Here is a 26,453-nt window from a genome sequence, read left to right as displayed (position 1 = left end):
TAAGGAAGGAGTAAGAATTGGCCAAGGTGGGGATGGGGTTAGAAGAGGTCTGGTGGTGAGGTGGGTTGGTGCATTTGAGGAACTCAAAAAAGACATTTCATTGGGCTGGAGCCTAGGGCTAGAGTGCTGAAAAACAAAGCTGGAGAGGTAGGCAAAGGCTAGACAAGAAGGGCCCTGTAAAATAGTGAAGGAGTTTAGACATAAACCTGAGGGCAAATAGGAGGCAAGGAAAGGTTTTAAATGGGGAGTGCCCTGACTGCTACTTACCGACTTATCATATAGCCTGGCAATATGGAGACTGGATTAGAGAGAAACACGACTGAAGTAAGAGCCAGCTGGGAGGCTGGTCACCTACCTATGTAGCAGTCTTGATGTTAAAAGTGGCAAGAATTGTATGGATTTGAGATATTCAAGAGGCTGGTAATGACTAGCTGAATATGAGATAAGGAAGGAATCTAGAAAACTTTGAAGTTTCCGGTTTGAGCACACTGATAGATAAGCACTTTTTTCTCTAGGCCATCAAAGCCGTTTGGAAAAGACCCCTTTTCAGCACGCATTACTCGGCATAGCCTGCAAAATCCCTATCTGTGAGCACCTCAAAAGCTGGAGTAGTGCTTTTCCTCTTTCTATTACCGGTTTCACTCACCCACATCTAGCTCGATGGCGTAGTAAATGTTGAGTAAACGCTCGCTGAACTCTATCAACAGCGCTGCCTAACATTTAAATGACTGACCTTCTCCCTCTTTACTCCCAGGACCCTTTTACAGAAAAGACTAACTCCTGAAAAAAACAACATAGAATGCTCTAATTCTCATTTATAACGACACTGAGGACCTCGTTAGGAGTCTCGTCCTTTGCGCTCCCCGAGAATCTCTTCCCACAGCTCCTCACCTGAGGCAGAAGACCGAGACCTGCCCGGGCGACGGTCGGTGGCACAGACCCCCAGGACGTCACGACAAGACAGGCGCCTTCCTATCGAATCTCCCGCGTCCTTTTCCGCCGGAAGTGACGTTTTGGCAGTGGTTCCTCACAGCCAATCAGAAGAAGGCGCCGCCGAGGGTGGAGATTGAACTCTGCATTCTGTGAGTTTTTGGGAACGACCATTTTCGTCAAACTGTGGGTAGAGACAGGGTTTGGCGAATGTTTTTCTCTGGTGGAGTAGTGGCACAGTCTATAAAGTTGGTTTTGGGGGTAGCGTAGGGATCCCAGGAAGGGGTGGTAGCGCCCCTCCAGTCTGGGTTCAGCAGGGTGACTGGAAGGAGGAGTGGAAGCTGGGCAAAGGGGTTGGCGCGGTGAAGACAGAAGGGGGTGTGGAATCGGGGCCTGAAGCGGGCTACCCCGAGCCGGGTGAAGAAAGGGGGCGTATCCTGGAAGAAGGGACCAGGACCTAACGGGATTCGGGGGCTCTCTGGGCCCCGGCGACTCCAGTTAAGGGATGGATTATGTGGGCAACACGGATGTTTGGGGTGATCCATGAACAGAGTACCACAGGAAGTGGTTGGCTGACTTAATGGAAGTGGGGTGCAAGGAGCCAGACCGAGCGGTTTGCGGAGCCTGCACCCCTGCCTCCTGAGTGACCCAGTGCAAGTCCCTACACCTCTCTCGGGGCATCAGTTTCCTCTGTAAATGGGAGTAGCAATCATTCACGACACACAGATTGCTGTGATGCTTAAGTTAGAAGAGTTGATGTGTGTGCCATTGTGCCTAGCGATATAGTGACATGTAGAGAACGCTCAAGAAATTGTCATGGTAGCTATTATTATTATTATATGGGGTTTGCGGAGGGCAATGGGTGTGGCAATGGAATTGAAGCGGACAGGGAATGGCAGGAAAGGGGGGGCTTGTGGAGCGCTCTAGGAAAGGATGGGATTCCGGCGGTCAGGTAGGAGGGGGTCCTGGGATGGTAAGGGTCGACTTGGACTGTGACCGCAGTGAAGCTGGACTCTAAAGCGGGGACTGCACGAGAGGAACATGAAAAGTTGCGGCTCCCTCGGGGTCGGGGGAGGTGTGGTTTGGGTGACCAGGTTTAGGCGGTGTTGCTGCCGGGCGGAGCTGCTTTGGGTTTCACCGGGGAGGAGCTTATCTGCGGTGGGCGGAGCTGCGGGCTGGGCTCGGGTCTAGCTCCCGGCATCTGCCGGTCTCGCTCCCACCCGCACTGCAGCCGGCATCCTGGGCCATGGGGCGTCCCACCGCCCTGCTCCTGCTCTTGGCTTTCCTGACGCCTGGGGCCGCCATCCGTGTACCGCCGGCCATGAAGGCCCTCAGCAGCCTGCGTTGGTCAACCAGTTTCACATCCCGCGGTACTGTTGCCAAGAAGTACTCGATTCACTACATCCAACAGAAGGTAAGGCGGGACGGGGTGGGCGTGGGGGACGACTGGGGTTTCGAAGTCCCCGGCCTAATAGACCCGAGCCTAGGCGCCGTAACCCACCCGGAATTTCAGACCCCTAATGCCTAGGACTTGTCCGATCTTTGGCTCACAGCTTCCAGAGGGTGGCATCAAGTCTCACTTCTATTTAAAATCTCTCCTCCCGTTACCAATAATTTAGTATCAATCCTGATTCCACACTCTCTTCTGTAATTGACTATGACAGTCACTTCAACTTCTTCTCCTAGAGGATGCCCTAATTCAAATTCCCCTGACCCTCCGTCAAATGAAAATTATTTAATGCCAACTCTGCCTCCTACTCCGTGGTGACAGTCATCCTTTGTCCCTAAGCAGCCTCTAAATACACATTTCCAATATCTTACTAGATAGTATTTAGTATTCAACCTAAAACGACAGCCTGTCATCTCTTGCTTAGCTCAAAGTTGATTTTGTAGCCCTTTGATTAAGAGTTTTTAACCATTCCTATTCTCCATAAGACTGAACATATGTGTAGCCCATGCTTATAGAGGAAGTTGTAGAAGAAAGTCAAGATTTGAGGGTGGGGGTTAGCAGCTCTACGGTTCTGAAGCTTGAGTTTAGAATTTTAAAATAGGCTTGATGCCTTTGTGCTTGGCTGAAGCATGAGGCACTCTTCTGACAAGCGTGGATAGAAAAGTACATCTTGTGTAAAATGACAGGATCTCTTACAGTTCTGTATTTCTGGGAGCCTGTATAAAGATAGGCAAAGATTAGGGAAAGGTGTGGATTTAGAAAGAATAAAAGAGTCTGAGGTTTGGCTTTTGGAGTCAAGTAGAACAGCATTCCACTCTGCTAGCTCTGTGACCTTGGGAAAGAGTACTTCTCTGAACCCAGTTTCTTGGGGCGCCTAGGTGGCTCAGTCGGTTAAGCGTCTGCCTTAGGCTCAGGTCATGATCCCGGGGTCCTAGGATCGAGTAGGGCTTCCTGCTCAGCGAGGAGTCAGCTTCTTCCTCTCCCTCTCCTCCTCCTCTGCTCGCGCTCTCTCTATCTCTCTCAAGTAAATAAATGAAATCTTAAAAAAAAAAATCAACCCAGTTTCTTGATCTGGGGATTTGGTGATGGTTAAATGAAAACAGATGACAAGTCCCCAGCAGAGTATTTGGCCCTGAATTTTGAATTTTGATAGAGGGATTGCATGAATTTGTAACATACAAGAAATTATTTTATTTATTTATTTATTTTTTTAAAGATTTTATTTATTTGAGACAGAGAGAATGAGAGACAGAGAGCATGAGAGGGAGGAGGGTCAAAGGGAGAAGCTGACTCCCTGCCGAGCAGGGAGCCCGATGCGGGACTCGATCCCGGGACTCCAGGATCATGACCTGAGCCGAAGGCAGTCTCTTAACCAACTGAGCCACCCAGGCGCCCAAGAAATTATTTTTAACCCAGAAATTTAAATTACAGTTTATGAGGAAGAGAAAATATTTTATTTCAGCAGAGGTACCAGGAAACAGGGGACTTTTTCTCAGACAACTTACTTAAATTAACTCTCTAGGGTACCATTTCTTCATTTGTAAATTGAGAGGGTTGAACAAGGAACAGCATATTACACACTCTACTGAGGAAAATTAAGGGCTTTTTAGGGAGCTGTCTGGTGGGTAAAGGCCCAAGTGGTGGGCCAAGTTAGGGTGCTCCAGTAACCCCTCTCTCCCTGAAATAACTTTGAGCCTGAACGTTATGCTTTGGTCTGTTTCATATATTGGGATTTTGTAGAGGATTATTTGCAGAGTTTTATTGGCACAGTAAAATTGAAGGGGAACTATTGGAATGAGGATCTCTGAAATCTCTTTAAATGTGATGAAGGGGCACAGCCTGGGTGGCTCAGTTGGTTAAGTGTCCCACTCTTGATTTTGGCTCAGATCTTGATATCAGGGTGGTGAGATCGAGCCCCACATTGGGCTCCCAGCTGAGCATGGAGCCTGCTTAAGACCCTCTTTCTCCCTCTCCCTCTGTTCCCTCCCCACAGTTGTGCACATGTACTTGTGCTCTCTCTCTCAAAAAAAAGAAACGATGAAAAAGAGAACTATCAGCAGAAAAGGGAGAACAAAACGGGGGAAGAGACCAAATGATCTGTGAGCCCTTAATTTATATTCCTTCATTATACATTCCTTCCTTGACCACGTAACTATTTAGAAATATAGTTTAAGATCACTTCTTTTTCCATTTTTGTTCATTAGCTAAATCTGACTTTACTCAGTCACCTTTTGCACTCTGGCTTAGTTTATATTTTAGGACACAGATTCCACATATATGCTTATTACTATAGTAATAATTTTCCTTACATCAACTCCAATTGAGTTTTATTTCATTTTTTTGAGAAAACTTCCACATATGTATTTATTACATAATAATGATTATAGTAGTTGCCAATTCTGGACCATAGATTTTTAGTTGGGACTGACTATGTCTGTATAAACTCAACTTCCATTTTATTTTAGTTAGAGGACATGAAATACTTTTGTGCCTTTTGATAATAGACATCATAATTAGAATTGTAAAGCTCGGTTTTTATTCAAGGTTGAATTTTTATCAAACTTTGTAATGATTTTCTTTATCTGTAGTTATATCTGTCCAGTTGACCAAGCCATTCCCAGCTGTCCTTATATGCACATAAGTTCCATGAATGGTATAGGTATAAAGGCTTAGCCCATGGCCCTTTCCCTCCCCTTCACTCCTCAACACACAGGTACACTTTTAGCAACATAGAACATAGACTCAATTGAATTTTACAGTGTTGGAAATTCTGTCTGGAATATCGCTCTCTTCTCCCCAAATTAAACTCATACCTGTATTCCAGCTGAAATGTCACCTCTTCTGTGAAGCCTTCTTGACTTTACGGCAACTTAGTTGTTTTTTTTTTTCACTCTGCACACTTACTATTTTATATGTGTTCCCTATAGCTAGATAGCACTCTCCAGTACCTAGAAGAGCCCATAAAAAATATAAAGTACAGAATGATTATTTGTTGAGGGAGTGAATGAATGACTATCCAAAAAAAGCCTAAACAAAGCAAAGTCTACCATCATTTAATTGACATGTTATTTTTTATTTTTCTTTTCATTTTTTACTTCTATTCTTCACTAATTATTTTTCCCCTTCTTTCAAAGTCTTCAAAGGTTGTTGATTTAGTAGGAATATTTTTTTTATTTGGTTTCTTTTATCCAAAGTAACTGAACCAGGAGACCAGACAAAGGATAGTACATCACTTGGTTACATCCGGGCTTTGGGTACATGTGTGATGCCAGGGTTGTAAGGGGCTCCTTGGAATCTATGGCTTGTGGTTACAAGGTTTCCCTTCTTCTCATTACCCTCCATCTCCCACCCTAGCCCCTCAGAGTTGAATGTGAGTCCTGAGGGCATTTTACTGTGTGATGTAGTGGGAAAAGAGAATGGGTCCTTTGAGGCTCTCATTTTCCTCAGTGTTACTAGCAAACAATATTTACTGTATTAGAGTTCTCTAGAGAAACAGAACCAAAAGAATGTGTTTCTGTGTGTGTGTATCCCTCTTTTCACAGGGATTGATTTATTTTAAGGAATTAGTTCATATGATTATGGAGGCTTGGTAAGTTCAAAATCTACAGGGTAGACTGGCAGGCTGGAGACCCAGAGAAGAGTTGCAGTTTGAGTCCAAAGAGAGCCTGCTTGCATAATTCCTTCTTGCTCAGGAGAGGTCAGTCTTTTTTGCTATTCAGGCTTTCACCTGGTTGGATGAGACCCATTCACATTATAGAGGGTAAATCTGCTTTACTCAAAGTCCACTGATTTACATATTAATCTTTTCCAAAAAAACACCTTCCTAGAAACATCCAGAATGTTTGATCAAATATATGGGCACTGTAGCCCAGCCAAGTTGACAGATAAAATTAACCATTACTTCTACCAATGTTGTTGTGAGGGTTAAATATGGTAACACATGAAAGCACATGCATAGTGCCTGGGAGATGGTAGGAACTTAAGGAACATAATAGAGTAAATGCTGGTTTCTTCCCCAATCTGTCCTAAAACCACAATCCCCATAGTGTTAGCATTTCAGATTGATCCAAATGCATGACAGTTGTGGTAATGCCTCTTCTAGAAACTTAGTGGTCAGTAATCTATACTCAACTATTCTTATTTAACTACTGACCAGTGTTTATGTTAGAACTCTGCATCTTGACCCCAGCGTTAAGTTCATGGCCACTGATTTCTGCAAAGCCTTCCCACAGCTCCCTCCTTGTCTGCTGTGAGGCAGTCACATCAGTGGGCTAAGCTATTTCTATTTATGTACATCCATTACGGTTCTTTTAGTTCCTACTCCAGGTTCCCCTTTTCCACTCATGCCACAGTGACCCTAATGTCTAGTAAAATATTGATCTTTCTCCTCCTCCTCTCCTTTTTATTTTTTCCCCTCTTCTCCACTTTTTGTTATTGGTTCATCTATATGAACCATCTATTGATGGCTTTCCTCTTAGGCCCAGAGTATATGTCACAAATATTATGTGACTTCTGAATTGATTTCTGTTTTTACCCCTAGACTCATTGCCAGAAGGGATCTTAGAGATCATGTAGTCCACCCCTTAGATATGATGAAGTAACTTTGATCTAAATTATGAAGAGTCAGGAACTTGATAGAGATTGATTACCATACAAGTTTGAGAACAAATTCTGTTTCTCCCATTAGCTGAGTAACTTCAGACAGATTACTCTGAGCATCTGGTTTTATAATCAGCAAGATGGGGATAATTATACTGTTCATTTCATAGATCTGTTGTGAAATGAGCTAATATTTGTAAAGGACTTAATAGCACAGTTTATATATCACTTTACTCAAGAAATGATAAATATTTTTATTTTATCTTGCGGTTTCTTAATATATATGGCTTTAACTTACCCCCTCTCCACACAGAATAAAATATTCAAATCATCACTTACCATACCTAAAATAGTTATTCTGGAAAATATGGAAATTTGTATGAACTCTTTTCAGTTATTTAAATAGTAGATATATTCTTTTTTATCAGTGGGGTATAATTTAATATACTTGTAAATAAGACAAAGAAATTAACTTTTTCCTTGTTTGAAATAATTTTCTTTCACACAAGACTGATCCATAATGAAAAGCATAGGAAGCTATTTCTATTATTTTTTTTCTATGCTATTTTGCGTTTTGGTAAATTGCGGCGGGGACATATAATGCATGTATCCTTTTAGATTTTTGCAAGTATCTTTTCTATTTTATAATAATACTAAATCTAACACTATCTTTCTGATAGCTTTCGATGTTTTATAAGTTAATGCTAAAATATAATTTCAGTAAAGATTAATTTTAGGGTTTTGCACTGTCATATTTATATCTTTGTGCAGCATATTGCAAGGACTTTAAAGCACTTAAGACATTTTCGAAGTTTGGGTTCTAGTATCAGACTTGTCACTAACTCATGGAATGACCTTGGGTAAGTTGCTTACCTCTAGATCTCAGTGTAAGATCTCTTGTGTAAGATAAGAGGATTGGATCTGATGACCTGTGATGCATCTGTAATTCTGTTCACTGAGTGCTTCCTGTCTATAGGGCCCTTTATTAGGAGCAGTGGGGATTTGAGTACAAGTTTTGTTTTTCCCTTTGCCATTAATTGCCTTTGGCATAGCGGACCTAAACAGTTTTTCCATCTCAACTTTAAATTAGACACAGACTCATATCATGTAAAGGTTTTTTTTTTTTTAATTAATATTACTCAGCTTTACCATTAACAAAGTATAACATAGAACACTGTATTTATATTTATGATTTTAAAGTTTGCTTGATTATGGGTGGATTGGAGAGAAAAGAATCATAGGGAAGGAAAAGACCTTGATGACATGTCTTATCTTATTTGTCATCATATTGCTAGAGCATTGCACAGTGCCCTCTACATAGTAGTTTTTTTTTTTTTTAAGATTTTATTTATTTATTTGAGAGAGTGAGCGAATGAGAAAGCATGAGAGCAGGGGGAGGAGCAAAGGCAGAGGGAGAAGCACACTCCCCTCCCTGCTGAGCAGGGAGCCGGACTACGACAACGTGGGGCTCGATCCCTGGACTCTAGGATCATGACCTGAGCCGAAGGCAGACACGCTAACAACAGAGCCACCCAGGCGTCCCTACATAGTAGTTCTTAATAAAGATTTTTTGAGTGGAAAAAATTGGCTATAAATTAAAATGAATAAGGAGTAAGAGGAGGGAGAATAAAATGAAATATGTAGTATATAAATTATTGAATGCACTAGTGATGCTAATAATCTGCTACTGTTTATTGAAAGCTTTATATGCCCTAGGTTCTAAGTATGTAATAGACATTCATTCATTTATTTATTAAGATTTTATTTATTTGAGAGAGAGAATGAGAGAGAGAGAGAGAGAGCACATGAGAGGGGGGAGGGTCAGAGGGAGAAGCAGACTCCCCACTAAGCAGGGAGCCCGATGCGGGGCTTGATCCCCGAACTCCAGGATCATGACCTGAGCCGAAGGCAGTTGCTTAACCTACTGAGCCACCCAGGAACCCTAGACATTCATTTATTTAATGTTCTATGAGGTAGATGCTATTATTGTTCCACTTTATAGGTGAGAGAACGATCATACAGAGGTTGAGTTACATGTTCAAGATGCTTATCTTTCTCATTTTGTTTTTCTGAAAATAAACTGTAATGAGTTTCTAGTTCTAAAGCAAATGTCATTACCTTGCTTATTGTACTAGTCTCGATAAGGCTAGGTTATGCTGCTGTAGCAGAACTCCAAAATTTTAGTGACTTAAACCCCCAAAAATATATGACTCAAACTGTATTTCCATTGGGGTGAGCAGAGGGTTCCCTCATTACATTTACTTAGAGACTAAGGAGCTTATGGAGGCTTTCTCTCAACATACACTTTCGTGATCACCATAGCAGTGAAAAAGGAACATAGAAAAATAATAAATGCTCCAGTCTGGAAATTGCACATCACTTCCTTTCATAATTCTTGGCCCAAACTGGTTATATTGCTGCATCTAAGGACAGGGCAAGGAGACAAAAAAATACTGACTTTGGAGATCCTAGAAGGAGAAACAACATTAATGACTACCACACTCAGTTAGTCTCTTACCCACCCATCCACCTACTCAGTGTTCATCCACTTCCTTTTATATGTCAGGCACTGGACTAGGTCCCAGGAAGACAGAGATGATTACATCCTGGAGGACTTCACATACTTGTTGGCCATTCCAGTCACACATACTCAAGCTTGTATCTGAAAAATATGTAAAAGGACTGAGAAATGTGTAATGTCTTAGCATTATGTGGCTGCAATTTACAGATTGCTTCAAAAAATCCCTGAAGGTGGCACCCCTGGGTGGCTCAGTGGTTAAGCACCTGCCTTTGGCTTGGGTCATGATCCTGTGGTCCTGGGATCAAGTCCCACATCGGGCTCCCTGCTCAGCAGAGAGCCTGCTTCTCCCTCTCCCTCTGCCGCTCCCTCTGCTTGTGCTCTCTCTCTGTCTCTCTGTCTGTCAAATAAATAAATGAATAAATAAATCTTAAAAAAACAAAAAAATTCCTGAAGTGAGGCTGGTCTACTTGATATTTTCTTGCTCAACTTATCATTATCATGAGATTTCACTGACCTGATGTGTATATACATTGAAGCATGTGATTAATAAAGGAATTTATTTATTCATACTGTCACTCAGTACTTAAAATAATTGTTTTGCCTGTCTTTTTCATAATAAAGGAAACAAAACTGATATAGAGATTTATGTAAAAAATCTGAATTATGCTTTGTAAGTGTCCATCAAAAGGAAACTTTTGCATTGACAATGTCTATGTTATTGGGGAGTTATAAAAATCTTTTTTTAAATATCTTTTTTATTCTGGTTCACAATTTAGGAAAAGTAGTCATTGTTGTTTATGAGCAGTGAATGAATAAACATTTATTGATTGTCTTATCTGGGCCAGGTATTATTTTAAACTCTTTTACATACCTGCTTTTAATTATTACAGTCACTTTTAAAAATAGTTGGTTTAATTGAGGTTCATAGAAGTCAAGTGACTTGATCAAGCTATTGAGGGACAATATATTTTAATCTTTTGCTTCCAAGATTTATGATCTTTCACTCAGTTGACATCCTGATGCCTCTGTTTTTAAAACTGATGTTTCTGTATCTATTTATATTCCACATTCAGTCTTTAAAACAATCCTGTGAGGTAGATATTATGCTCATTTTTAGAGGTGAAACTATCAAGCTTCAGAAAGATCAAAGGAAGAAACATCCAGAATATCCCACTTGTATATTTCCTGGTTTCTCAATCCCAAATTAAAAATAATTTGTGGTACATCCATAAAATGAAATATTATTATGCCTTAAAAATGATGGTCTTGAAGTATATCTTGTAATGTGGGAAATGTTCATGAATTACTGATAAATGAAAAAAGCAAAATAGAAAACTTGAATGTACAACATGTTTCCAAATTCATTTACTCTATTTTTGCTAAGTTCTTACTATTTGCAAGGCACTCTTCTAGGCACTGGAGCAAGAGCATTCAAGGCATAGAGAAAAGCAAGTACAAAAACCTGAAGGTAGATGTATACCTGGCAGGAACAACTCAAGGAGGCCAGTATGGCTGGAAGAGGGTAGCAGGGGATGAAGACAGTGAGGAGGAAAGAGAACAGAAATACTCCTCTAGCAGAGAAGGAAAGTAAATGGACTAGGGACTTACAGTTTGATTACCGGCAGCTTTGAAGTCTCATGCATGTTAGTAAGACCATTTGATAGGCTGTATGTTTCTCTAGCTACCTTTACTTTCTTGGGTATGAATGAAAAGTTGGTGGAGAGTTCTTTTTAACCAGGATTATCCTTTTGCCAAATCAGTAAAAGAAAGTGAGAGAGAGAGTCATGGGGATTCAGGGGCATATGCAAGGGAGTAATTTATTCATTGACCATGAAATTTAAGCCAAGTAAGGAAGGGAGTGAGGATGGGGTGAGGGACAGTGAAAGGTGGATTATGTGAGGTTGAAGGTCCTCCTTGCTACCTGCATTTAGCCCTCTACTGCAGTCCCCATGGGTCACATTAGTTACTTCTCCCATCAAGCACTCTTCTCCTCAGAGCCTGCAATGATTCCTAATTGTTTGCTTTTTTTTAAAGAGATTTTATTTATTTATTTGAGAGAGAGAGTGCAAGAGAGTGCACAAGCACGGGGAGGGGCAGAGGGAGAGGGAGAGGGTCAAGCAGACTCCCCACTGAGCAGAGAGCCTGACACCAGGCCCTATCGCAGGACCCTGAGAACATGACCTGAGCCCAAGGAAGACGCTTAACAGACTGAGCCACCCAGGCACCCCAGCTGATTGTTTGCTTTATTTAGAACAAAATCCTATAGTATTCAAGGCCTTTCACCCTGTGACCCCAATCCACCTTTCCAGTGTGCTAATCTATTCTTCACACATGCTCATTCTTTTCCTGTTTCTATGCTTTAGCCCACATTGTTCCTTTTGTCTGGAATACCTCTCCCAATGCCCTTCCCCCTTTTATCAATCCTATCCTTTTTTTCAGCCTCGTCTCAGACACCGCCTACCTCCTCCATGAGGTGTTTCTTAATCTCCTGGAAAGTGTGTGATCAGTCAGATCTGTCTTTGTACTTCTCTCATGCCACATGTCTTATTCTAGCCTTGTGTTAAAATCTTTTGTACTCTTGTCTTACTCCCTTTTTAAAGCAGGAACTCTATCTTGTAAGTATCTGTACTCCATAGCATACTGCCCATAGTTTTACATAGTTTTATAGTTCTAGAGTATCATTATTACAAATGTTTGTTGAATCTGTATCTTTCCCCCTCTCTCCTGCTTCCCTATACAATGAGATAAGGAAAGTGTGTGTGTGTGTGTGTGTGTAGGGTGGGAAACGGTATGGAAATTTGATTCTCAACTGTCTAAAATCCTTTTGGGAAACAATGTAGAATGCCAGGCAAATAAAAACAGGCCCACTTATTCACATTCTCTTATTCTGATGATCTGGAAACTGTAGCTAGTTGTCTGTACTGATCCTTCTCCCCACATATGTACAGAGAAAGAATCATGGGAGGGAGTACAGCAAAGTTTGCTCTTTGTTTTGTGTCTGGGTGAGGGCCAGGGAAAGGATAAAGAATGAAGACATTAGGAAAAATGTCCCCTTAAAGCCTACTTCTGTGGCATTTGTGTACTGCCCATATTTATTAGAGAGCTAAGGTAAAGGCAGTACTTTTTATGGTTCATTTGCAAAAGGAAGCCAATTAACTATGTATATTTGTAAATCCTTACTTTCTATTATGTACATATGTCAGTTCCAAGTTGCCACACAGTGCTGCACCTGGAGAGGGTCAGCTGTCCTATCTCTGTCAAGCTCATGATGTTCTCTTTCTTGTTGCTCATGTTGTGGGGATGCCAACATGGGTTAAGAAAAGACAGATTTATTAAAGTCAGATTTCTTTAGGAGCTTTCTCTGAACAGCTCTGCAAGGTGGTTATATGATACAATGAAGTATCATTCTATTACAGTAGATATGATATCTAACATACAGTAAAGAAGCACAATTATATGTTCATCCAGAAATATTTATTGAACTCTTCCAATGTGCCATACACTATGTTAATAGCTGGGGATAAGTGGAAAGCAAAGACAGACCTCATGAAGTTTACAGTTTAGTGGGAAAGAACATAGTGATAAGTAATTACAAGTGTGACAATGTGTGCTTTAAGGAAGTAGTTTGTTGTGGGATCTACAATGGAGTCCTGAGTCTTGTATATTAGAGAATCCTATAGGCAGCAATGGTATCAAAGTAGAGACTGGGAAGCTAAATAGGAATTAGCCAGGAGAAGGGAGATAATTGAGATTTCTGCCCAGGTAGAAGGTGTATCCTAAGGTAGGAAAGAGCAGTCCATGTTGGGGGAACTGAAAGTTCAGTAATACTGGGACAGGGGGTCAGACTCTATGAGGCAAGAGGTGGGCACTCAACAGTACGAGGTCAGTATTATTACTATTTCCATTGGCACATGCATGGTATTCCTTCTCTGAATTTTTCATTGACTTTAAGAACATAACTTGGTGTTGAAGTGGTAAGGGGCAAAGCACTGCTCTGCTCCCCAGAGTAAATGCATTCACCTTGTGACAGGTACAGCCTAAGTGCTCTTAATGTATTATCTTCCACCCTGCAAGGAGGTACTACATCTTTTTTATAAAAAAATAAAGGGCTCAGAGGTAAAGTGATATATCCATTATCACATAGCTGATAAATGATAGTGCCGGGATTCAAAATGAGCTCTGTTGACATCAGAGCCCTTGATCTATGTTGCTTCTGTACTAGCTGTATTTCTGGAATAGACAGAAGATTGTGTAATTCATGGCCTAAATTAGAGATAGTGTGGAAGTCACATTTGTTAAGGAATTCCAGATTAGACAGTAATAAAGTCAATTCTCTAACACCAGGCTGGATAATTTTGGAGAGAAAAAAAATCATAATGGAGGTTTTAACAATACAGAACTTTCTTCTGACTTGGCTTTTGTGTTTCAAAAAGAAGGCTTTTAAGTGAATGCGCTTTAAATAATGGACCATGTTAACAACAGAAGGGGACTATGAAAACTTCTAAGATACAGACTATGAGATCTTTTTGGAAGGCTGTATACATTGTAGAGTAAAGGATGTCAAGAGACCTCCACTGATGATCACAAGAAGGTATTCTCCAAGAAATAAAGGAGGAGACTAAACTGGTGGGGCAGGAGTGAGGTCACTACTTTAGAAATTGTCCCCTTAAATTTGGTGCTCAGTACAGTTTACCCTAGTTTTATTAGGGAATCCTCCTTTTTAAGCTTTCCCAACAGGCTGTGTACAAAATTTGGCTTGGAATAAGTTAATTAAAGTTCATGTAAATGTTGCTCATCTATGTTGCATGAATTAGTTACTGCTGTATATTCATCTTCTATTCATTTAAATGTTCCTCTTTTGTCCACTAACTCAAAGGAACAGAGGTCACCATTTGGCACTTGCTCTTGAAAGTCTACCTTGATTAGAAAGTCAAGTTCAGGTAAACATACCTATGTATTTGTTTTCTCTGAAAGCCTGGATAGTGGTCTCATCTTTTTTTTTTTAAAGATTTTATTTATTTTAGAGAGAGAGAAAGGGAGCGAGAGAGAGCAAGAGAGGAAGTGCGTGTGAGTGAGAGAGAACCAGCGGAGGGAGGGACAGAAGGAGAGGGAGAAGCAGGCTCCCCTTATGGGGCTCGATTCCAGGACCCTGAGATCATGACGCCAGTGGAGCTGAAATCGAGAGTCAGATGCTCAGCCAACTGAGCCACCCGGGCACCCCTAGTGGTCTCATCTTTAAACATGGTGCTTAGAATGATAGTATTATTCTTCAGTTTAATAAAGTATTATCATTTTAAAGGATATTAAACTGAAAATTTAAGCTAATCTCTTTAACTACTTTTACGAGAAACCTGGCTATTTGAACCATGAGTCTAATTATATTATTCTGATCCCCAAGAGGAAATAAGCAGTCCTTTGAGATGTGGACTCAGAATCTTCAGCATATGGGGTGATGAAAGTGATGCTACAGATTATTTTAAAATTCTTTAGAAATAAGATATTCAGTCACCTTTTATTTTTGTGATTTGTACCTTTCCTCAAAGCTACATAATTCATATAGTGATGAATGTGTAACTAAAGGTATATTGCACTGTCTGTCACAGCACTGGATAGAAAGTCAGAAGCAGGGGCACCTGGGTGGCTCAGTCGTTAAGCGTCTGCCTTCGTCTCAGGTCATGATCCCAGGGTCCTGGGATTGAGGCCCGCATCGGGCTCCCTGCTCAGCAGGAAGCCTGCTTCTCCCTCTTCCACTACCCCTGCTTGTGTTCCCTCTCTCACTGTCTCTCTCTCTCTGTCAAATAAATAAAAATTAAAAAAAAAAATCAGAAGCAAAAACATATCACATACCAGGCCATGTGATATTTAGTGTGTTAGAGACTTTCACTGTCACCAAGTCGTTGCCTTGTTGCTGTTTTCAGTTCCATGATAACTGCAAATTTTCTTTTTTTAAATTTTGCTTTGCAAGGTCATATTGTTTTAAGCAAAAAGTTGGAACAAATTGCTAAAGTTTTTTTGTTTTTTGTGGGTTTTTTTTGCTAAAGTTTTATATCACTGGGATACCTGGGTGGCTCAGTTGGTTAAGTGTCCAACTCTTGATTTTGGCTCAGGTCCTGATCTCAGGATGGTGAGATGCATCCCTGCCTCGGGCTCTGTGCTCAGCCGGAGTCTTCTTGAGAGTCTCTTTCTCCCTCTGCCCCTCCCCCAAACTGCACTTTTGTGTGTGTGTGTGCGTGCGCGTGTGTGCGTGCACAGCTGTGCATATGCTCTCTCTCAATAAATAAATGAATAAATAAATAAATAAATGAAATCTTTTAAAAAAGTTTTATATGACAATTTCTTCCTCATAAGTAGTAATAGTAAACATATATATTGTGTATGTTTTTGCATGTATTTGGCAGTGGTTTCAGATTTGGGAGGTGCATGCTAATAAAACATGCTCTACAAAATATACTAGTAACACATCAAGCTCTCACTTCCTTCAGATCCTTGCTAGGTACTTGCATGCATGTATTATCCTACTTAATCATCATAAGACCTCTCTGAGGGGTGCCCTGGGTGGCTTAGTCAGTTAAACATCTGAATCTTGATCTAAGCTCAGGTCTGAGAGCACCACTCAGGGGGGTGAATTAAGGCATTGGGCTCCATGCTGAGGGTGTGGAGCCTACTTAAAAAAAAAAAAAAAGACCCCTCTGAGATAGGTACTATTTTTTTTTTTTCATTTTACATATAAGAAAACAAGCCCACAGACATGAAGTAACTTGTTCAAATTCGAATAGCTCTAATAGATGGCAGCACTGGCATTCAAACTCAGATCTGTCTGCAAATTCCTTTCTCTTTTTGCTACCTTACAGATCATTCCTTTGTGGTTTTCAGGAGAGAAAAAACAAAGTTTTTGAAAGATACCCTTGGTACTGATCAGATTTTATTAGTGCAAAAGTGTGTGTATGTGCACTTAAACCTTGACACTGGTATTTTTGATAAGTTTTCCTGATGGCTTATAACTAGCATGTTTGGCCTGCATCATTGTGATTTAATAACCTAATTTAAACAAGAACTACAGCCCAAACAATGGCTCTGATTCAGCAGATAGGAAAGTGAGGAAGTACTTGTTATCATTTGTCAGTGAATTCTTATTTTTATACAGTTTGAACCGTGGGTCACACTGCAGACACTATCCTTTAAAACTGCCGGAAACCTCCGTCACTTCCTGAGCACTGATGGCCTCTTCCTTTGAGGGAGCAGCTCATACAACAATTTCTGAAAGCAGTGGTGATGACTCCCTTCTCCTTGGCCTAAGATACCTCCTTTCTCTTAAACAATTGGCTTTAAATGACAAGGACTGGTGTGGCTAGTGCAGACCAAAACAGGCTTTCTGTTTGCCTTTTATGTAGTCTGATTTCTAGAAAATGACGGTAGTTTAAAAGAGAAGGTAATTACTATTTGCTGACCACCTCTCTGTGATCTCTTCAAAGGCAGCAACGTTGGGTCTCATTCATCTGTGGGTCTGGGAGGCTGCAGTACCAAGGTTTGTACACGTAGAGCTGTGCTGATAGAATGACCCTGCATGTCATGTTCTGTGTTATTGAAAACGTTAAATGCAAATATCCAGCATTAGGCAAGGTATAAAAGAGCTTCTTGCTGTTACTTACATACCCCCAGTGCTTTGGTTCATCTCTGAAGAATTTGAGTGTAACATGATGAAATGAATGTTGGCTAAGATGCCGGGGAAGTTACTCTCCAAAAATGGATCATGGTTTTTAAAGATTTCCAGAAGGGCTTTTGCAGTTAAATTTTTAACATTGCCAAACCCTTTTATTAGTTTGAATTTATAGTCATTTTTCTATAATCTCTGTTCTCTAGATGATCTTTCTCCATTTCACACTCCAGACAAGCATATACATACATTTACTCTTGCCTATTGGTCTTCCTCTGAAGATTTATTCTTTAAATACTTCTTGAGTCTTCAAGGCATCTGGCCTGTTTAGCACTTGCTTGTTTCCTTCTGTTAAAAAATATTCCCCTCCAGGAAGCCCTTTGTTAATTGGAAAAGTAGTGAGGTCTTCTGTTGTATTTTTGCTCCTGTTTCACATTCCCAATTAATTCACTGTCCTTGTTTCATCTTTGCTTACACACATCTAAGATGTGCAGACAACTCTAGTTGATTTGTGAATTCCATGTGCTTAATTTTTAAATTCCCAACTGCCTCACCCATGCCTTCCAGGATATTTTGATTGCCCTATCCCTTGTTCAGCGTGTATAGGCTTAGACAAAACAAATGGATTTTAGGATCAGCCTTTAAAAACATAATCAGAGAAATAACTCTGCTAGAAAAGAATCTCTAATATTTTGTTATTTCTTATTGACACTGTGTGCCAGGCATTACACGTTGGTCATTTCACTGTTTTGTACACACTGTGCTGGGATGTGGCTCAGACAGTACTGGTATCTCTCTGCTTTATTGCTCTCTGCTATGGTTTATCTTCCTCCTTTCTCTGCCTGGCACTCCTGTCCATCCTTCACGGCTCAGGTCTTATATCACCTCTGTGAAACTTTATGGGACTGCTTTGTTTCTCTTCCCAGCCTGTGTATTGACTAATATCCCCTTTGTGCCTTCCATTGCACTTTATAAATACTTCTTTTTTACTACTACTCTGGATTGCAGTGATTTGTTTATATGTTGTTCTCTGTATTAGGATGTGAGCAGCCTGACTGCTGGGACAACACCCATCAGTGTATCTACAGTGTACACCCTCAACAGTTGTTTAAATGAAAAACTGGCCCAAGCTGAGGTGATTATTCCCTTTTCTGAGTGCTGTTAACACTTGCTTTTATTATATTTTGCCTAGTACTATCAATATGGCATACACACTGCCCAATTAGAAGAGAAGCTGGTCATAGAGCTGAGGCCTTTTATAGTGCCATGGGTTAGTTCTTTAGACCTGAGGTCTGGAGAAGGAACTGAGACAGTGGGATGGGTGGGCATAGAGTGGGGGTGGGCATCACTCAAGGTGCTGAGATAGTTATTTGCTAACCGGTATAGAAGGATTTCAATATTTTAATAACTGGCTGAGTATCAGCCTTGGTTCTTCCAAGTAGTGGGTGCCTTAAGAATAGGATGCTGCTTAAACTGGTTAGTATCCCTCATATGGATAGTTAGGTGCAACTGAGAGGTATGGGTGTTCAAAGCAAGTTAAACTTTTATAAAAAATATTAATGTCATTACATAATACTCCCTTCTAAAACTCCTTGGATTTTTTTTCACATTACTGTCAATGGCACTAATCTCCTCCTGGTCACCCAGGATTAGAGTATTTTGGAATCATCGGATTCCTTCACCTTCACCTCTATACCAAAGTCCAATTAGCCACCAAGACTTTTCCATGATTCCTTCCTACTTTATGCCCCTTCCTTTGCATTTCCAGGGTTACTAGCTTTTATAAACCCACACAATTCCAAGCTAAACTATTACAATAGCCTCTTCAGTCCCTTTGTTCTGTCAGCCTCAGGCCAGGCCAGCTGGCACTATGGTTTTTTCTCCCCTCCTCTTTTCCAGTCCAGGCCTTTACTGGGCCCTGCTTAAAGCCCACCTCCTCAGGGAAACCTTCCCCAGTTGACCCAGCCTAGTAAGAACTATCCTTCCCTGGGCTCCGCTAGTACTTGCTGTCTGTAACATTCGTTAACTCTACATTAACTTTGTGAAATGGCTCTTGTTGCCTGAACTGTAATTACATCTTAGAATGTGATTTAGCAGGCAGTTATCTCTCAAGCAGGAAGCAAACATGCCCTAGAATTCATATCCTCACAGGGTCATAATAGTTCAGGATACTTACAGTTTTAAAATTTCCTGATTGACATAATTTAAAATTCTGTAGCCAGGTTGCTGAATAGCATGTAATTTTGTTTGAAAGAAATGCTGACTGTGACCCACTAACTTGAATTTATAACCATGAATGGATCACAACCTCCTTCTTATGAAACACTAATCTAGACTATATGGATCCTATAAAGATGAATGTTTCTCATATAATGGAGAGGTAAGGCCTGGAAGCAAAAATCTTTACTATAGGGTGAATGTAATATAGAGATATAGATATAGATATAGGATATAGATAATATAGATATATATAGATATCTATATATATAAAACACAAGATTTCAGAGGAGGGAGAATTGCATGGTGAAAACTACTTCCTATTGTAGGAAGATGATTCTGTTTGGGGGAGAAGGCAGTTGGTATCTCTTAACAGTCTTAGAAATTTTCCCTTGATAGTTAAATCATTCCTTTCAGAATTTTTTGGTTTTTGTTTTTTTGTGCTTTATTATTACCATTTTTTTTTTTTGCAAGAGCACATAGGAATGATATACATTCATTTCCTTTTTCTTTATTTCAATTCTAGTATAATTAGCACACAGTGTTATATTAGTTTCAGGTGTACAATTTTAGATTTCAGGTGATTCAACAATTCTAGTGCCCATGTCAGTAAGTGTACTCTTAATTCCCTTCGCCTGTTGCACCCATCCTCCTCTCTGGCAACCATCAGTTTGTTCTCTGTTTTCTTGATTGCCTCTTTTTTTCTTTGTTCATTTGTTTTGTTTCTTAAATTCTACATATGAGTGAAATCGTATGATGTTGGTTTTTCTCTGACTTATTTCACTTAATATTATATTGTCTAGATCCATCCATATTGTTGCAAATGGCGAGATTCCAGTCTTTTTTTATGGCTGAGTAATATTCCATTGTATATATACACCAACTCTTCTTTATCCATTTATCTATCCACGGACACTTGGGTTGTTTCCATAATTTGGCTATAGTAAATAATGCTGCTATAAACATTGGGGTGTATACATCTTTTTGAATTAGTGTTTTTGTATTCATTGGGTAAATATTCAGTAATGGAATTACTGGATCATATAGTAATTCTATTGTTAATTTTTTGAGGACCCTCCATACTGTTTTTCACAGTTGCCACACCAGTTTGCATTCCCACTAACAGTGCACGAAGGTTTCTTTTTCTCCACATGCTCAGCATCACTTGTTTCTTGTGTTTTTGATTTTAGTCATTCTGATAGGTGTGAGGTGATATCTCATTGTGGTCTTGATTTGCATTTCCTTGATGATGAGTGATATTGAGCATCCTTTCATGTGTCTTTTGGCCATCAGGATGTCTTTTTTGGAGAAATGTCTGTTCATGTCTTCTGCCTTTTTTAAATTGTATTATTTGTTTTTTGGGTGTTGAGTTGTGTACTTTAGATACTAACCCTTTATTGGATATGTCATTTGCAGATATCTTCTTCCATTCAGTAGGTTGCCTTTTAGTTTTGTTGATTGTTTCCTTTGCTGTGCAGAAGCTTTTTATTTTTATGTAGTCCCAGTAGTTTATTTTTGCTTTTGTTTCCCTTGCCATAGTAGACAAATCTAGAAGGATATTGCTATGACTGATGCCAGAGAAATTACTGCCTGTGCTCTCTTCTAGGATTTTTATGGTTTTAGGTCTCACATTTAGGTCTCTAATTCATTTTGAGTTTATTTTTGTATATGATCTAAGAAAGTGGTCCAGTTTCATTCTTTTGCATGTAGCTGTACAGTTTTCCCAACAGCATTGTTGAAGAGACTTCTGGTTTTCCCATCACCATTTGTTGAAGAGACTGACTTTTTCCCATTGGATATTCTTTCCTCCTTTGTTGACGATTAATTGACCATATAATTGTGGGTTTATTTCTGGGCTCTCTATTCTGTTCCATTGATATATGTGTCTGCTTTTGTGCTAGTACCATACTGGTTTGATTATTATAGTTTTGTAGTATATCTTAAAATTTGGGATTGTGATACCCCCCAGTTTTGTTATTCTTTTTCAAGATTGTTTTGGCTATTCAGAATCTTTTGTGGTTCCATATGAATTTTAGGATTATTTGTTCTAGTTTTGTGAAAAATGCTGTTGGTCTTTTGATAGGGATAGCAGTAAATCTGTAGATTTCTTTAGGTACCATGGAAATTTTAACAATATTTGTTCTCCTAATTCATAAGCATGGAATATCTTCCCATTAGTTTGTGTCATCTTCTATTTCTTTCATCAATGTTTTATGGTTTTCAGAGTATAGGTCTTTAACTTCCTTGGTTAAGTTTATTCTTAGTTTTTAAAAATTATTTTTATGCAATTTTAAATGGGACTGTTTTCTTAATTTCCTTTTCTATGACTTCATTATTAATGTATAGAAATGCAGTGGGTTTCTGTATATTGATTTTGTATCCTGTGACCTTACTGAATTCATTTGTCAGTTTTAGTAGTTGTTTTGGGGGAGTCTTTAGGGTTTTTTATATATAGAATCATGTCATTTGCAAATAGTGAAAGTTTTACTTCTTCCTTATCAATTTGGATGCCTTTTATTTCTTTTTGTTGTTTGATTGCTGTGGCTAGGACTTCCAGTACTATGTTGAATAAAAATGGTGAGAGTGGACATTCTTGTCTTGTTCCTGACCTTAGGGGCAAAGCTCTCAGTTTTTCCCCATTGAGTATGATGTTAACTGTGGGTTTTTCATATATGGCCTTTATTCTGTTGAGGTGTGTTCTCTCTAAACCTACTTTGTTGAGGATTTTTATCAAGAATGGATGTTGTACTTTGTCAAATGCTTTTTCTGCATCTATTGAAATGATCATATGGTTTTTATCCTTTTTCTTGTTGATGTGATGTATCACACTGATTTGCTTATATTGAACCATCCTTGTATCCCAGGAATAAATCCCACTTGATTGTGGTGAATGATTTTTTAAATGTATTGTTGGATTCAGTTTGCTAATATTCTGTTGAGGATTTTTGCATCTATGTTTATCAGAGATATTGGCCTGTAGTTCTATTTATTTGTAGTGTCTTTATTTGGTTTTGGTATCAGGGTAATGCTGGCCTCGTAGAATGAATTTGGAAGCTTTCCTTCCTCTTCTGTTTTTTGAAATAGTTTGACAAGAATAAGTATTAACTCTTCTTTAAATGCTTGGTAGAATTCCCCTGCGAAGCCATCTGATCCTGGACTTCACATTCATTTCCTCTTTATTCACCATCTTGTTTTCCTTCTAAGTGTTTTGTGCTTGCATAATAGCAAAGCTTGTGATTGAGGTTTCCTGACTTGGACTGTATTTCTAAACATTAATGAGCAAAGCAGGATACCATAAGGGAAAAGATTTATTTCTTTTTTAATAGTCATGCATTTTGGGGACAAACAAAAATGACTATTTTTAAAATGGGGAGCTCTAGGAGGTACTAGGTTATGGGATGAAAATATTACTAATGAATAGTTTACCTTCTCATTGTAGGCTGCTTGGATTATAGTTTTAAAGGGTACAATGTCCTATAGCAAGTAGTGTTGGGAGGTTATAATTATTACTCCTGAGTTATATAATTACTCCTGAGTAATTTCCTTTAGAATGTGCTGTTTGTTTTTTATTGATTTTTCTTTTTAAATGAAATGAGCTCTCGAGGTGAAGCTTTTCTTGGTTATATTCTTTGTGGCAGCTCTTTTCTCTTATAGAAGATCCTTTATGTAAATGTCACCTTACATTATTTTTTCTGCTTCAATGAGGACAGAATTGTTCCTGGGGAAAATGTATCATCAAACTGCTTTTTAGGTTTCCCAGGGGTCACATGCCAAAATATCCAAATGGTTGTAATGTACTTGTGTGTGTGTGTGTGTGTGTGTATGTTTGAATATCACAAGGTGTAATTACTGATAGCTATCAATTACCAGGGAGTATTTGCTGTAATTCAATAAATTGGGGGCCTTTACTGTGGTCAGGGATTTATACACACTGCCTTCAATCCTTGCAACCTTCTAGGGAAGATATTAGTACCCCTTTTACAGATGAGGCAACTGAGGTTCAGAGATGTGAAAAAATGTGCTGAAATTCACCTAGCTTGAAAGTGGCCCAATCGGCATTTCAACTCAGAGCTGTCAGGCTACAAAGCTGGGCTCTTCCCACTGGAGAAGCAGCACTCTCTTCTGGGTCTGGGGTTGTCCTGGAAAGCCCTACGGTGGGGGTGGGGGGGTGAACAGTGCTTCAGTGAACACATGGATGGATGGAGGATGAAATAGGGAGTTTTCTGTAATGACATGTAATGTCGTGTAATGTAGAATATTCCAGGTGGGGAAATTTCACATGCAGCAGCCTGGAGACTTGGGAAAGCATATTATGTCCAGAGGGTTTCTGAATTATGAAGTAGGAGAGGGCAAGTGATAGAAGATGAGGTTGGAAAAGAGGTGGGCAGGGCCCCAGTATAGGCATTATCATATCCTCTGAGTTTGCCTTCATTGGATTTTATCTCCTCTTTGCTGCTATAACAAACATCCTGTGCTTACCTGCATTCATAATGTGCATCCCTTGTGTAGAAATAGTTTCTTTGCCTGCTCGTCTCAACTAGACTGTGACCTCTTTGAGAGCAAAGACTGTGTCTTTTATCCTTGTGTCCGGTGTAGCCAGGAGCATGCAATAGGCACTCAGGAGGTAGGGGGAGGATGAAAGGACCTTGTCCTTGTTGAGAAGAATCAATATTAATCATAGTCACCTCTGTATTTAACACTCTTCTACCCTTTCAAAGTTGAGTTGGATTTTTAACTTGACAATTTTTGGATCTGTTCATATTTCCTGTGGCTAACACACCTGATAGATAACAGTGTCACTGGTGAGACAGGGGCTGAGAACAGAGTTAACCGGTATAATCCAAGTTCAGCTAGGTCACTTGGTCTTCTGGTGTCACATTACACTTCTCACTTTTTCTACCCAGTTCAACTCCACAGTCATTGATGAAACAGTCCTATGCCCACTGTGCTTTGTACTGTGGGGATTTGCATGTGAACAAGAGAGGGGAGGCAGTATGATGTGGTGGGAAAAGTCACCCTCTACACTTCATAGAGTTTCTGTGAAGAACAGATGAGAGGATGTACCTTTAGGCTTTAGGTGTGGCCCTTGCATTATTCACAGGGGCAAGAGGGACTAATACATATGATTTGATCAACAGATTTTGACATCTTATATGGGGTTACCTTAGTCTTGGGTTAATAACAGTATGACAGGTATAGGATATGTATATATAAATAACTATAGTGAAAGAGTATATTTGAAAAATGCTATAATAGAACTAAAATTACCATGGAAGCACAAAGAAGGCAGGAAGGCCAAGGACCGCTTAGTGTAGGAAATGACATTGAATAGAATCCCCTGGACCTTTTCACACAGTGACATACCTGATAGAAGCCTGTAGAGATTTTTTTTAAAGATTTAATTAATTAATTAATTAATTAATTTAGAGAGAGATCTCAAGCAGATTCCCGCTGAGCATGGAGCCCAACGTGGGGCTTGATCTCGTGACTCTGAGATCATGACCTGCCAAAATCAAGAGTCAGAAGCTTAACCCACTGAGCCACCTAGGTACCCCTGAAGGCTGTGGAGATTAAAGGCTTAATTAACGATTGTCTGCTTTGAGACCCCTTCTCTGACCACTGTATTAAAATCAGATCTACCTTTGTATTCTCTGTTAGAATCAAGCCTGCACAATTGTGGTTTCCAAGTGTTTATTTGTGTATTTGCTTGTTTGTTGTCTGTTTCATTCATTAGACTATAAGCACTGTGAGGGCATTGACCATATCCAGCTTGTCCACTGTTGCCTCACTAGCACTTACCTATGGTAGGCACTCAAGAAATGCTTGTTAAATGAATGAATAACTCTACCCATTCACTGCCACTTCTATGTACATCCTATTAACTCTGGGCAGTTGCTATACAAGATGGTGACACAAAGGCAAAAGCACCTGCAAGTAATCAAAGAAGCGACTTGGTCATGTTTGAACTTGTCATTGTTCTGAGTTTTTTGGTTTCAGCTGAGGATATCCTTTTCCTTTCCTTTATCTTTTTTACAGTGTCCTTATCACTCAGACCGGATGAATGCTGAAAACAATGAGTGGACTATAGAGTATATTTTTAAGTTGATGATTAAAGGTCTCTAGAGGCCATTTTATAGTGAAATCAGGACTGAAAACTTTGACCTTTGGAGTTCCCCATGAGGAAAAAGCTACTTTTCTTCAGTTGCTTCCTTTTGTGGGTGATTTTCATATGAGGATTTCATGAAGTTTAATATTTTGAAATGCTAAAAGCGTTTAAAATCTTGTATTATTCAATGTGATAAAAATAATTCATTTTAAAGCAATCTCTAAAAATGAACGCTGTAGATTTTTGTTGCAGTGATTCTCACAATGTGATTCACAAAAGATCTTCCATGGGGGAGGAGGGGATGCATTTTAGTATTGTGTTGTAGTATCTTGTTCATAGGTACCACTTAAAAAAAAGATAGTTTGTTAATTTAACAGAGGTAACAAGGTAAAGATTGTGGTCCTTATGTCTTTTGTCTCATTAGAGAGAAACAGAGACTATAACTTTGAGAAATTTGGAGTCTCATTTGTACAATTTTTTAAAAGTAGTTTTTGGAGGAAAAAGGTAGAAATAGGATCTACTTTATTAACTTCCATTAAATGCTAAGAGGAGCCTGATGGCCTTCGAACTCTTGCCCCAGTTTAGTAGGGCTCTTACTATTTAGAATGCCCACAGTCAGGGTCAGTGCAGAATTAGTTATTGAAGAGCCGCAGTGGTGCTTACAGTTGTTCAAAAGACTTCCTTTTACTGATTGCTGTTGTGAACATACTGCTGATATTACACACTGGGACCTTTTAGATTGTGATCTTTCCTGGGTGTAGTATGATTTTGGAAAGTGAACATTGTTATATGTGTTATATATGTAGCAGTTTAAGTGACTTGGGTTGAAAGTGAGCTTATTTATCATTCTTGCCATGATCTCTTACCTGGACCTTTCAGTAACCTTCTGTTTGATCTTTCTCCCTTTTTTAAAAGTTTTTTTATTTTTTAAATTATTTTATTTAAAAAAAATATATTTTTAAAGATTTTATTTACT

The 26,453-nt window shown here is 39.5% G+C and overlaps 1 protein-coding gene across 2 annotated transcripts in view; it reads left to right on the top strand.

Annotated features, from left to right (window-relative positions):
- Positions 1 to 1,058: 1,058 nt before the first annotated feature.
- The window catches only part of LOC110577238 (prolylcarboxypeptidase), a 73,281-nt gene continuing 47,886 nt past the window's right edge, over positions 1,059 to 26,453 (top strand). Inside the window, exons 1-2 of one of the 2 annotated variants that reach the window (XM_021686498.2) lie at positions 1,059 to 1,082; positions 2,162 to 2,344. In XM_021686498.2, the coding sequence (XP_021542173.1) occupies positions 2,177 to 2,344 (168 nt within the window). In that variant the 5' untranslated portion in view covers positions 1,059 to 1,082; positions 2,162 to 2,176. Of the gene's footprint in view, positions 1,083 to 1,726; positions 1,750 to 2,161; positions 2,345 to 26,453 lie in introns of those variants that run through there. The other variant, XM_021686497.2, reaches the window with a different exon arrangement.

The sequence above is a fragment of the Neomonachus schauinslandi genome, chromosome 11 (genome assembly GCF_002201575.2).
Source record: "Neomonachus schauinslandi chromosome 11, ASM220157v2, whole genome shotgun sequence".
Taxonomy (NCBI): Eukaryota; Metazoa; Chordata; class Mammalia; order Carnivora; family Phocidae; genus Neomonachus; species Neomonachus schauinslandi.
Note: the sequence above shows the minus strand (reverse complement) of the source record. Positions and strands in the feature narration are given on the sequence as shown.